Genomic DNA, 13,308 nt, shown 5'->3' with positions numbered 1-13,308 from the left:
ACGATATTGTCAGTTTTGGATTTAGATAACGCCCTCACGGTTTTGTTTATGGGAACTCGTCCGAGCAGAACTTCCTAATGGGTCACCTATCCTGGGAATGTTCTGACCCATTTCTTGCTTAACTTTGAAGTTCTTAAGGAACCTGAAGCCAGTGAGCTCCCAAAAGGCCTCATGCAAGGTAGAGATAGAAATATACATATAAGGCTTACAGGATCCTCACTCATGGGCAATGTGAGATCTTACAAAATATACAATGATATATTTACATTCAAATATGAAAATTTAAACTCATTTACAGCAAGTCAAATCAAATATAAACTATCTAACTACAAATAAAGAAGAATACAACCAATTCTAATAAGTGAAATAAATGATAATATCTCCAATAAAATGAAGAAAATATCTAAGCCACAAGAAACAAAAGGAGAGACGAAGAGTGGAAAGTGCAAGTGGTGTCCATTCAGCCTTCAATCTTGATCATATAATAAAAGATTCGACAGATAGATAGATATATTAAGATATTTATATTATATGAAAGTGATTTTTGGTTGTAATTTTACTAAAAAAAATTAGAGGAGACGTGGGGAGGTGAGTGCGTGACGAACTGAGTGGTCCCTACTTAACCTTTATCTGCGCTTTTTGACACATCAGCTGCTCTTTATTTCGTGTCTTCCTTATTTAAACTACGACCGCAAACCCCGCCGCCCACCGCCATTCTCTTTCTATTTGTCCAACCAAATATTCATATTGACCAAAAAAAAAACCAATAATTCTATTTTGTAAGAGATTGTTAGTAGCACTTCAAAAATCTCATTTTACATTTTAAAATTTCGATATTAGGAAAGAAAAATACGTTTTTCAGGAGTTTTAAATCAGATTTTTGAAATGCCAATAATACTTCCCTTTTTTTATTTCTACGAACATCTTATTCATTATGTTTTTTTTTTTTTTGCTAGTGTTATACAAACAATTTTACTGAGTAAACCCAACACCCTCTCGAGACTTAACTCTTTTAGTTTTATACAAACTATTAAAAAAGTTAATTAAATTACAAACTCTTAGTAATTTGTTTAAAATATTGCATTACTTTTTTAATACATTCAATCTTATCTACACTAAAAAATATGAGAGTGGGCTAAATTTAACAGTGGATTAGTCTGTTACCACTATTTTGAGTACAAAAACAATGGACTAATCGTAATAATTTCGTTCAAATTCGTTTTTGACGATAATCAAGCATAACAACATACAAGTAAAAAGAAACATTACTAAATTATAATATTAGGTGATAAACTATTTTGTTATTAAAAGGGAAGTGTTATTGGCACTCTAAAAATCTCATTTTACACTTCTCACACGTGTATTTTTCTTTTCAAATATAAAAAAATTTAACAGTGTATAATAAAATTTTTAGAATGACAATAATAATTCCCTATTAAAAGTGCATTAATATTTGACTCCAGATGAAACTGGCTTTAATAATAGGGAACTTTAATGAAAATCACCTGATACTGTTCACTTTAACGAAAAATCACATTTTTACACTAAAAAATCAATCCTGATACTATTCACTTTACCTTTTATTTTGTCCTTATCACTAAAACTCAAAGTTTTCAAACCTTTTTCATTAGTTTTCCTTTAATAATAATCAAAAGAATGCAATAGAAAGCCTAATTAGTTGGTGAGAGTGGAACCCACCTAATACTATTTAGGCCAAAAACTTAGAAAGATAAAGATAAAAAAGAAAAATTAAATAAAGAAATCATGAAATCATGAAATTCTGCAACCACAAGTTTCTAGCTTTCTAATTTCTTGGTTAGTTGGGTTCATGTTTGACCTGCAAACGACAATTGACACGTGCCGTGCAAACCCATTCACATTTTCAAAAAGAGAAATAACCATCACCCATAGAGATTGAAGTCTACGGAAACGCGGTCTAACGCACTAAGTGTTAAGAAATTTTGTAATACTTACTGTAATGGACTATATTCTTAGTACATTGATTTTTTTTAAACACGTGTTTGCGTTTATAAAAATACTACATTTTTGTATATTGAACAATATTATAAGTAGCGTACAAAGTATTTAGCATAACACGTGCAAATAAAATGTGATGTATATATTTATAATACACACTCTTAATAAATCACATAAAATGAAAAATGCAGTACATGCATGTCTAACGTTATCGTTGTTTTGTGAAATTAATTATTTGGAAACAACATTGTTATTTCATATTAAGGAAGAAGAAAAAAAAATGAAGAATGTTGCCATTAAAAATTTAAAATATTTGGTTTGTAAAGTATACTAGCAAGAATCTAATCAATTATAAAATTGTATAAATTAAATGCATTCTTTAGGAAGGAAATGACAAACTCAAGTACGTTGTTGAGTTTCATGTAGATTTCTCTATAGGAGTTATCACATTTTCGTAACAAAATGTTTCCGAAGACGCGTGCATGCCAAACACAAACACGTACGAGAATGAGATTGAAATCTCATGTTCAATCTCGAACCCCATTCTTGTAAAACAAATGCTACCTTTGAGTGTGTTTTTTTTTTTAGTCTGGCTGTGCTGAAGTTGGAGAGGGATCACCAGCTTCTTTCTTAGCGAGCTCAAGTAATAGATTAGTCTGTGTGTATATTTTGGATGTTTCGTATGCTATCATTATATATACACATATGATCATCTGCATATGTATGATTGGTTGTTTGGTTGCCTGACTTGTCGCGCTCGCTGGCACTTGATAATCCTCTCCCAACTCAAAGCCAACCAATCGCCTGTGGGGTTTAGATCGAACAAGATCCATCGGCACTGTCACATGGTTTTGATAATATATGCCAAAGAACTTTCTGAGGCTCCCGTTTCGTGTATGGGTGTGATATCGACACATATCTTTTTATTTCTTTTATATCCCTTATTAATTTCTGACTTTTGATATTTTTCAATTCATTACATCCAACGGTCAAAAGTTAAGAAGGTGTGTGAGAAGTAAAAATGGATGTGTGAATATCGCACCTCTTTGTGTATATAGATAGTATGCCTACCTCATCACATACTCGAATCCAAAATCTAAAGTGAACAACTCAAATCGAAAAATCTTGGCAAATTAAACATAACAAAATCGATCCAATTTCACTTTACGATTTGAGAATATCATTGATAGTCGTTTGATTAACAGTTTAGGCTCATCATCATGCGGATCCCTACTTCATTATAGACCTGATGGTTGAGTTCCACGACAAGATCTTAGTTGATAACAAAAAAATAAAATCTTAGTGGATAACAGAGAAATAAAATCTTAGTTGATAAATTCTATTACACAGTAAAATTTCGTATAACCATTGATTGACATACCACAAAGCAAGAGGGATACGAATGTAAACCCTTGAATAACAATTTTTCTCGAATCCACTTGAGTTTGAGAGAAAGCCCAAAAGCCCAATTTTTATTATTGAACTTAAATTGCATTTTGGAGGCTAAAACAACCTCCTATGGCCAAAATTCATAGTATATCAGGGAAGAGCAATGAGTTTGAACCGTGAATTCATTCCTTTTCTGAAAAAAGTATCATGGACCACAATCGAAGCTCGGACGTCAAATCTGCAAATTTCTATTACATCCTTTTGCCTTCAACGGTCCATTTTCTCTTCAGTCCAATAGACCATTTGTTCTACATCATCGAATCATGATACTTTGATCTTTCCCACACTGCAGGAGCATTGTTAGATACATTAAGGGACCTAGGTGGTCCCAGTACCACCCTGAAGACCATATAAGTAGGGGCGAGTTTGGTATGGTTACCATACCAAACTTTAGGTTTGACAAAATCTGTTATCATTACCATACCAAACTTTCGGTGCACCGAAGTTTGGTATTGCCAAATAGTTCAATTGGCATAGAATGACAATGGTAATTGCCACTTTGTTTTGGGACAAAATCCGTTTTTGTTTTTTTAACCCAGTTCAAGGGCAAAACTTTTTTTTGGGTACCTTTATCTCATACATTTAGTCTAAATTCATCTATTATTCATCATTCACAATTCAAACACACACACACACAAAATAATTCAAATGATGCATCAAGATTCATGATGAAATTAAGCTTACAATCCAAATAGAAGTTACGAACCAAAACAAATAGAAGTTAACAATCCAAATAGAAGTTAAAGTTTCAAACCAAATGAAAATTGGAACTAAACTTCAAAAAGTAAAATTCATTGATCAATTCTTCAGGCTTGAGATGTCGAAGCTTTTGGAGGAGGCATTGAACTTGTAAAAGATTGAACTTGTGTCAAGCCTACATTACAAACAAAGAAAACATATTAGTAGCAAGAAGAATTAAAGTTGAAAACCATTTAATAACAAATTTACTAAAAAAATTAAAGCATATCTTACTTGTTTTCACTTCTTCCATTTCCTTGTAAAATTGAAGCATATCATCCGTTGGTTCCTTGTAGAAGTTTACTTTATCCGCCCTAAGCCAATCACTAGTACAAAATAGTGCCTCTACCATTTTAGGAGTCAAGGATGCCCTAAAAGGGTCCACAACCCTCCTCCCTAGGCTAAATGCATTTTCAATAGCAATGGTAAAAGTGGGGATTACAAAGATATCTTTGGCTATTTGTGAAATAATTGGGAACTCCTTTGTGTTTGATTTCCACTAACTCAAAAGATCAAAGTCACCAATAACAATGCTAATATAAGTAGGGTTTTATTTTCGAATTATTGGAATATTATACATATATATATATATATTATAAATATGTGTTATATAATTATATATTCTATAATTTGTAAATTATATATTATATTTTTCGGTACGGTACTGTAATACCGTGGTAATGGTATCCATTACCAATACCGTATCATGAAATTTTGATACGGTGCAATACAGTACCATTACCGATTGGCACAAAATCGATATGCCATGGTTGTCAATTCGGTTGACATGACAATTTGGCAAAAAAATCCACCCATACATATAAGTGACTATGCGGACCTCCGAGGACCACCAAGTTTGGGCATGTGGTGAAGGAGAAGAGTGGAGTGGCAAACCCGAGGGGTGTAGGTTATGCAAACGATTAACAAAGGAGAAGAAGACTATTTCTTAAAAGACTTGATAAAAACAACGTTGTTTTGAGATGAACCATTTAAAACAAAATAATTAAAAGCAAGTTTTATATTATGCCACATGAGGGAGATCCTTTATAATTAAACAAAAATATAGACAGTCTATTGTCTATCCTTCTACCCAAGATCTCCACCCAAATCTCATTTTGCATTCACTTTCTCTAGTTGGGTAATTCCCAATTCCAATTCCTATTTTTTTTTTCTCTAACCACACCCAACCGATCTTTAGGCCACCACCAGTGAAAATCACCATCGATTATCTCTTATTTTATTCTAAATATTTCAACTCCAAATTTGGATAGTTCTAATCTTATTCCAGATAGTTCAACCCAATTTGGGGATAGTTCCAAATCCTTATTGATCTGTTTTCTCTTGTATTTGACAATGAAACTATCATGACACATTTTTGGAGAATGAAATCTCATTGTGGACAAATTTAGTATTTGTAGCTTAAAATGTTACTTGTATAAAGATTATGCATGAAAAGTTGGTAATTTATCGTTTAATTTTTTTGAAAATTTTATATTAAGATTATCTCGATATTAGAATTCTAAATCCGTCATTGTCGAGGAGGACTCATGCATGCATGCATGCTTCATTTTAGGTCTTTAGTTAATTTTGGGTGCTTTTGGCAACTCTCTTCCTTCTCTAGTCTCTCACATGGTATGTAGGAGCCTAATCACCCCTTTATTTGGCCTAATTTTCGTACTTTTACAGATATTTAATTCGGGCCATGTGATTAGCTCATTCATTTGTGAGGTTAAGAATTAAGTACACCAAATGATTAATTAGTTCACTTACTCTAATATCTCACGTACGATTAGTAAGACACATTGGGTGGTTAGATCATTTGAAATCTCATACCCTAATTTGCAATGACGTCAGGTGTGTTTGAACGATCCTTTGTAGTGAGCTGTACATTAATTTTATTTATTTATTTTTGTTTCATGCTTCCCGAAATGCATATAAAAGGCCCGCTTTGGCTTGGAGAGTTTAAGGTTATGCTCAAAAATGGGCCGAGTGTTTTGGTGAGAAGCCCATCAAATATTGGCTTTGTCAGTTTGCCGATCATCTTATGCGATTGAACGATACTCTACCCTAAATTGCATAAAAATGTGAAAGAGTTTTTAACTCAAAACGCAATAAGTTGAAGAAGAATATTTTAACCACTAGGAAAATCTATCACATGCTCTTACATACCAAAATTAAGTGATGGATTATGGGAAATCGGCCAAAATGCTCATATATTAAATCTTAAATATCAAGTTGATCAAAATTAAACATAGGTTATACCATGATTCAACATTATTTGACATAGCGATCGTGTATATCAACAACATATTAAAATAATTTGATAGTTGCATAAACCGAAAATTGAAACATTTCCCAGCCAATTTCTCTAGAGACTAGACAGGTTAGATGCAAGCCCTTGATAACAGGATGGAGGTATAGACTAGTAGGGTTATTGTATATGGAGAAATGTCAGTGTCTGCCTTCGAAACTACTTCGTTTCTAATCACAACTCTACCATCAGGATCATTTAATGAAATGAAACCCTACTAGTAAGTAGTACCAGAGGTAAAACAAAGGAGGTGGTGGGTGGGTGGGTGGGTGGGTGGGATGATCGTGTACAGGCAAGCACCAGAAGCAAGGGGTTGAGACGAGACGAGGGTGGATGAAATCAAAGGAGGGTGTGAGATGTTTTCTGTGTGCAATCGATCCGATTGTTCACAACTCAGTTAATATTTTTGGAGAGAGGGGTTCATATTTCATGTCAAAGAAGTATATCCTGCATTTCATTGATTGAACACTATATCCACATTCCTTGTTTTTGTTTGTTTGTTCCTTAACGTCACAAGTTATACAGCAACCAAAGAGGTAACAAGGCACGTACGTACTTTACTTAATAGGGTTACCAAGTAAAGCAGTGGAAAGCTAGGGTTGCATGGTGAATGTTCATGGATGGATGGTGTGTGAGGTGGCAAGCTAAAGCTAGCTTTAGGGAATGGGATCATATAGAAATATGGCATATATGTAGTGTGTGTATATGTAGAGTAAGCGCTTTTGACACATGTTTTTGCGAGGTTTACTATGTAATATATTTCAACTATCCAATTATCTATTTTTATGTCTTACCTCAAAGATCATGTCTACCAAAAAATCATTCAAATTGGAAACCATATGACCGTTAGATTAAATTTACTGCTTTGTAGAACCGTATTGTTTATTTCTTTCACTACAAAAGAATGCCTTAATGATTTTAGATTTGTCTAATTTTTTGCAATGATGATATATGAAAATGCAAAATTGTTCGAATCGTTAAAATATATTACGAAGTGAATTCTAGAAAATAGATATCAAAATGTGCGTCAAAAGCGCGTGCCACCAGATCTCAATCAATATATATAGACACACGCGCACACACACACACACATATATATATATGTATATATGTATATAGGTAGGTGGAATCATCAGAAATCATAGAGCTACACGATGCATTGATGGTGTTTTAAGACCCGGTCTTTATGGCTGACTATACGATACTGGCTTTGTTGCAGAACTTTTGGCTCTCACTTCTCCGTCTCTTTTACAAACATCAAACTATAATAAAATTGTGCTTTGTGCTGATCCATAGCCAATAACAAACCAAGTCCAATTTATTGTCTTCTGTGCTAACTTTCATGAACCCCGGCTTTATGACTCACTGTTTCCATAGCAGCACAGCTTAAGCAGTGTAAGCTGGGGTGGATGGATGATCATATTCTCCTTCTTCCCCTTCTCCCATGACTAGCAAATGGCGACTTTAACACGCCTCGATTTGCTCGTGATTTTAGCACTCTTTATTTTCGTTTAGCTTTTTGCGCTTCATACATATGTGACTATAAACAAATTGTAAATATTTAGTTTGAAGTGCAAATAAAGGAAAGAGGGGTGCCAAAATCGCCAGCCTTCTCCCATTGCAACTCCTCTTAAACAAACCCAGGTTTTATTACTTGTGCCTTACTTAACATAAGGCAAGAATAATAATGGTTAATTGCCAATTAATTAGACAAAGAAAGATCCGAAAGTTTCAAAAGTCCAACGACTAGATTGGTTGATGGCCCCAAGCTTATGGGGGATCCACCATTATTTAACAAATTGACCATCCAACTCAATCTCATACTCAAACTCAAAGAATTTGGTTAAATGAAGTGATAAGTGGACAGTTAGGCAGTCAGTTAGGGTCATACCAATCAAAGTTCATCAAGGAAATGCTTTTTCCCTCCAGAAAATGTCGAGGCATAAAAGTTCAATCTTTAAGCTTAATTTCCACTTTTGCACTCTCTAGGAAAAGCATGGAGATGGATGGAGCCTCTACCTAGCCATCTCCGCTCATCGTAGAAGAAAAACTTGAATATGATTGTCTGATCACGTCATCCATAAAATATATTAGGAAGAACGTAAAATATATTAAGAAGAACTTATGTACTTTGATCCTCTTTTATATGATCTCGTTCGATTTGAAAGTGAAAATTGCTCCAATTAGACAAATTTATCAAGGCACATTTGATTTGTCAATCAATAAGAAGGGAAAACAGTTGAGAAAATTCAAATTTAGTTTAAATTAAGATAAATAAGTCGATGAACAAGAAGTCAATGCCCGAACCATACAACTTTTTTTTCTTGCCGGAGAGAAATTCAGCAAGAAAGAAGACGCGTATGGTGCGTTCTTGACTCCCTCTTTTAATGCTCTACTTTTCCAAACCTAAATTTGCAAAACAACAAAACCAAGGCTAGTGATTTTAACACTCCTCTTCTAACCACGCGCACTCCCCTACTGAATACTCTATAATTTGTTACGCACTCACGGAAGGAGTACATGAGATTGAAAAGACGAGCGTTAAAATCACTAGCCAGAACAAAAACCTACCCCACCAAAAAAAATTAAAGTTTGTAGTTGGTGTAAATTGTAATGAACCTTGGAAGCAAAAACACAGCTCTTCTGAACCATCAGCAGCAGCAGCAGCAACAGTGGAAGTAATTGTACAGCTTCAGGTCTTTGATGAGAGGGCATTCAAGGTTTCCAACTAACCCAGATGCTTTGTCCCACATTGAATACCTCTGATCATTTCTGATCAGAAATATTAAGATCAATAGTAGACAAGAAAACAGTTGTGTAGCAGAGAGTGATCATCATCAGGAACTATTGCAATTCAAGGCTGTCTTAATTTGCTGGACAGTTGTTCCGATTAGGTTATTAACGGTATTTACCGACTCCAAGTTCAGCTTAGCGGATGGCAAGCTGCTCACCAGAATTTGTAATGCCACTGTGACTAGTGATCCACTCCCATTTGCATTGCAAGAACTTGATGAGGCGCCATCCCCTTGATCTGCTCGCCCATCTGGCGAAATGGTGAATCCTGATGGCAGGAGGGGAATGTAGGAAGAATCCTCGCCGCTCATTGCAATGTTGATGGCCGGTAGGTCAATAGGAGAGTACACAACAAGTGAGCCTGATGAGTCTATGCAGCTCTCTTGGAGTATCAACATGTTGTTCTGGTTAGTGTTGAAAGCCTATACATGTTACAAGGCAATTAATTTGCAATCTATATAATTAAGTAGTCCTTAAATTAAGTTGCGTGTAACAATGAAATACAAGGGTAGGGATACATAATGACTTTTTTGAAATGCTAATAACAATTTCCAATACGAAAAATAGAATTACTTGTTTCACAATTATAGAGTTGTCTTACTCGAAGAACAGATATACAGTTCCCTGGATGTGAACCATTTGCTATATGGGCAACATCTTGCACTGCATTGCCATTTGAAAGCACATCCCACTAGAGGAAAAATTCAAAACCAATTTAAAAGTTGAAAATTTAATCTGATTAGTATGTTACCAAATTTGAGCAACAATTTCTAGTAAGCGTAAATTTACCTGAGGTCGAGTTCTTTCATCCTTGAAAAAATTGAAGACATTCTGTGGCGATAATGGGAGCCAAATGGTAGTACCTGCACTAAGAACCACACCGTTGGGCTGACCAGGATCGGTGCTCTTATGGATAGCGACTCGGACTCCAATCTCGTCCATCCCAGAAAGGGTGGTCCATCTATGTCCGTTGGATGCACTAATGTTTGCGCAGAAGTTGTTCATCATCCTTTGAGCAAGTTTCATCATGCTCCTCTTTCCTTGGGGCGATGGAATCACTAATTGTTTCACAAAAAATAAGAAAATAATGTTGAAATTTAGCTGCTGGGGTAGAATGTTAATGATCGTTGACTAACTACGCTGTTGAAAATTGATACCTCCTTCAAGATCTCTAGTATAAGTGCCTGAAACCATTTGACACGCAAATCTTTCACACATTCTCTGCAGAGCAGCAAGCCATCGTTGAGCTCCAAATGCTAATCCGCTGTGAATAAGATCTCTATAAATCCGATGAGTTGGAACTTTGTCTTCTATTTCCACATGTTCCACCCAAGTAACCTATTTTTTTGCAATGATATGAGGAAGTAAGTGAAGATATTACCATTACCTTTCACATACAGAAAAAAAAAAAAAAAACTTTTTGCTTGTGAAACAAACCTTGGAATATCCATTTGGCATGTCTTGAATCAAGCACCCAGAAGGAAGCCTATGAGATCGACATTGGTTTGCAAACTGATTATCTTGTGGAAAATCATAAGAGACATCGACAATTGCCCACAGGCCTTGCTCGATTTGCTGACAATAACGAAGGAAGTAGAACTCCCGAGTTGGTACCAATGGCGAAAGCACTTGCAACTCGTTGTACATCTAGGTAAATCCTCCAAGTGATCAGAAACTTATCCAAGCATAATTCCAGCAGAAGATTAGACAAATCAAAATAAAGTAAAAAGATTTTAAGCCACATACCAACTGCAAAGAGCCATGACCACCCAACATTCCAGATGATATTACTTCGATTGTTCTTGCCATTGAGACAATTGTTGGAAACAGCTCCGCAAATTTGTTCTGCAAACTTCAAATCGTTAAACACTTGGATATATATTATTAAGCTACAATTCCGGTTTTGGGAATTGCAAATTAGACGACAATACAGAGAGAACTAGGAGGAGAAGAGAATTACCAGGTCAATAAACATGTCAACTAATGCTAAACCACTCATGATAACCACACCATAATCTCGTGATGCTTCAATTCTGACATAGGGGTTTTTCGAATGACTAGTAGCCCTCGGAAAAATCCTCTCATAGGTTTCAAGATTAAGAACATCCCTCCCATCAGTAGAAGACTTCATCCACAAAGGCTCATTGGTCTGCAGAAGCCTAAGCAACTCTGCCATGGCATTTGCAGCAATGTCAGTCATGAGGGACTTATCCATGTCCGAAAACCCGGGAGGCTGGCAAGGCAAATTGGGCATGGTAGATGAAGCACTCCCCGGAAGTAGATCAAGATCAAGAGAAGGGCCAGCCAATCCATGGCCCCCAAAACTTGCCATTGATAAGTCCAAAGACGAAATATGAATAGGCTGCACTGGTGGGAGCTGGGAAATTGGCCTCCCAATGTATTTTGCAGCAATACTAGACACTCTATCTAGCTGCAAATGAATGAAAGATTGAAAATTTGAACATAGTAACTGAAAGAAAATTGCATCAAGATTGAAACTTTAGTAACAAAATCGAAATGGAAATCGAGTAAAAACCTCTTGTTTCAATTGGGCATTCTCCATTCGCAATTTCTGTTCATCAAAGTAGGAATCTTCGTTGAGTGGAGGGACACCGCAAGAGGGGCAAATGACATTCTTGAGGGCCTCTCTGATTGCAATGTTTTCGCATCGGATCTTGTCGTTCTCTGCTCGAAGTGCGCAGTTGTCCGATCTTTCGTTTTGCGCCTGCCATTAATAGTAGAGCAATGAGGCACAAAGAAATGAAGAAAAAAGTTCAGTAATTTAATTATCAAGCAAAAGAGCGAATGAGTAAGAATTTACCTTCATCTGGGTCCTGCGGTTTTGAAACCAAAATTTTATCTGGCGAGGAGCCAAACCCAACTCTCTGCTCAACTGCATCCTCTGCTTTTCATCGGGGTGAGGGCACTCCTTATACATTCTTCATATTTCATATCGAACATATGCAGCCAAAATTATCAGTTATTCCGATCACTCGCACATTACCCACAGACCCAACAAATCAGACACAGAATGCAGAGCACAAGTTGTAGACTTTGGACTTACCCTTCAAGCCTCTGAATCTGGTGAGCAGTGTGACGGTGGTAGCGCTTCTTCCTTCTTTGAGAGCCGGAGGCGTCGTCGTGGTGGTCTCCGCCACTAGAGCCACCGCGTCCGCTGCCGTACTCCATTTTCCTCCTCTAATTCTTCAGCCACACGCACACTAGTAGTTCTGTCCTCAGTTGGGAAGTAGCTAGAAGAAAGCTACTAAATGGTTTTATAATCACTTGATCAGCAGAAGAAGCTTAAGTCCCACGAGAGAAACAGCAAGCAAACAAGAAGAGTGACTGATATATTTATATGGGTTTTGACCTTGTGTTGTTGTTTGTGGGTTATATAGTATACACACACACACACACACGTATATACGTATATATATAATGGGGATTTGGAAACTGGTTTTAAGGAGGAAATGTGGTGGTTTGAAATATATATATATAGAGAAAGAGCATCAGTTATGGAAGCCAAGGACAGCCATTAGTGCACCAAAAATTTCATAAACGGCTGCCAAAATATTATCAAGATATCGGCTTGATTTTGGAAAGATTAAATCTTGGACCTGTAATTAACTTTTACCATAACAAAATCACCCACAAGTATCCAATATATATGTAGAGAGAGAAAGATGAGAGAGAGAGGACTAGGCAGTCACCCCTGTCACTATCCCCACTTCCACTGATTTCTGCGGTTTTTGTAACTGATGAGTTTTGGAAGCGTTTGTTTTTCTATCAACAACTCCCAAATGTCCAAAATATAGAGAGAGAGAGAGAGAGAGAGAGAGAGAGAAGCAAAAGGGTAGAGAAATTTAATTTCTCAACACATCCCATTGGAGGGCATAATACTTTTCTGGTTTTTTTGTGTGTGGTGGTACAGATATAGAAGGGGGTACACTCAGGGCCAGGTGTGTAGCCGTTGAGCTTTTAATACCAGCTCCCTAAACCCTACAACTTGCTACTCCTACCCACCGGTGGACAACACTGCT

General features: G+C 36.1%; 1 protein-coding gene across 1 annotated transcript; it reads right to left on the bottom strand.

Moving 5' to 3' along the window:
• Positions 1-8,714: 8,714 nt before the first annotated feature.
• Positions 8,715-13,077, bottom strand: LOC126598528 (homeobox-leucine zipper protein HDG11-like). Its single transcript, XM_050264895.1, has 10 exons — positions 12,333-13,077; positions 12,090-12,207; positions 11,805-11,993; positions 11,229-11,699; positions 11,015-11,113; positions 10,706-10,915; positions 10,426-10,606; positions 10,058-10,326; positions 9,870-9,959; positions 8,715-9,690 (listed from the first exon to the last, which is right to left on the bottom strand). Exons 1-10 carry the CDS (start codon positions 12,455-12,457, stop codon positions 9,313-9,315), a joined length of 2,130 nt encoding a protein of 709 aa, XP_050120852.1. The 5' UTR covers positions 12,458-13,077; the 3' UTR covers positions 8,715-9,312.
• Positions 13,078-13,308: the final 231 nt, after the last annotated feature.

This window comes from Malus sylvestris, chromosome 14 (assembly GCF_916048215.2).
Source record: "Malus sylvestris chromosome 14, drMalSylv7.2, whole genome shotgun sequence".
In the NCBI taxonomy this organism is placed as follows: Eukaryota; Viridiplantae; Streptophyta; class Magnoliopsida; order Rosales; family Rosaceae; genus Malus; species Malus sylvestris.
The sequence above is the reverse complement of the archived record's forward strand: the minus strand, read 5'-3'. Positions and strand labels throughout refer to the sequence as shown.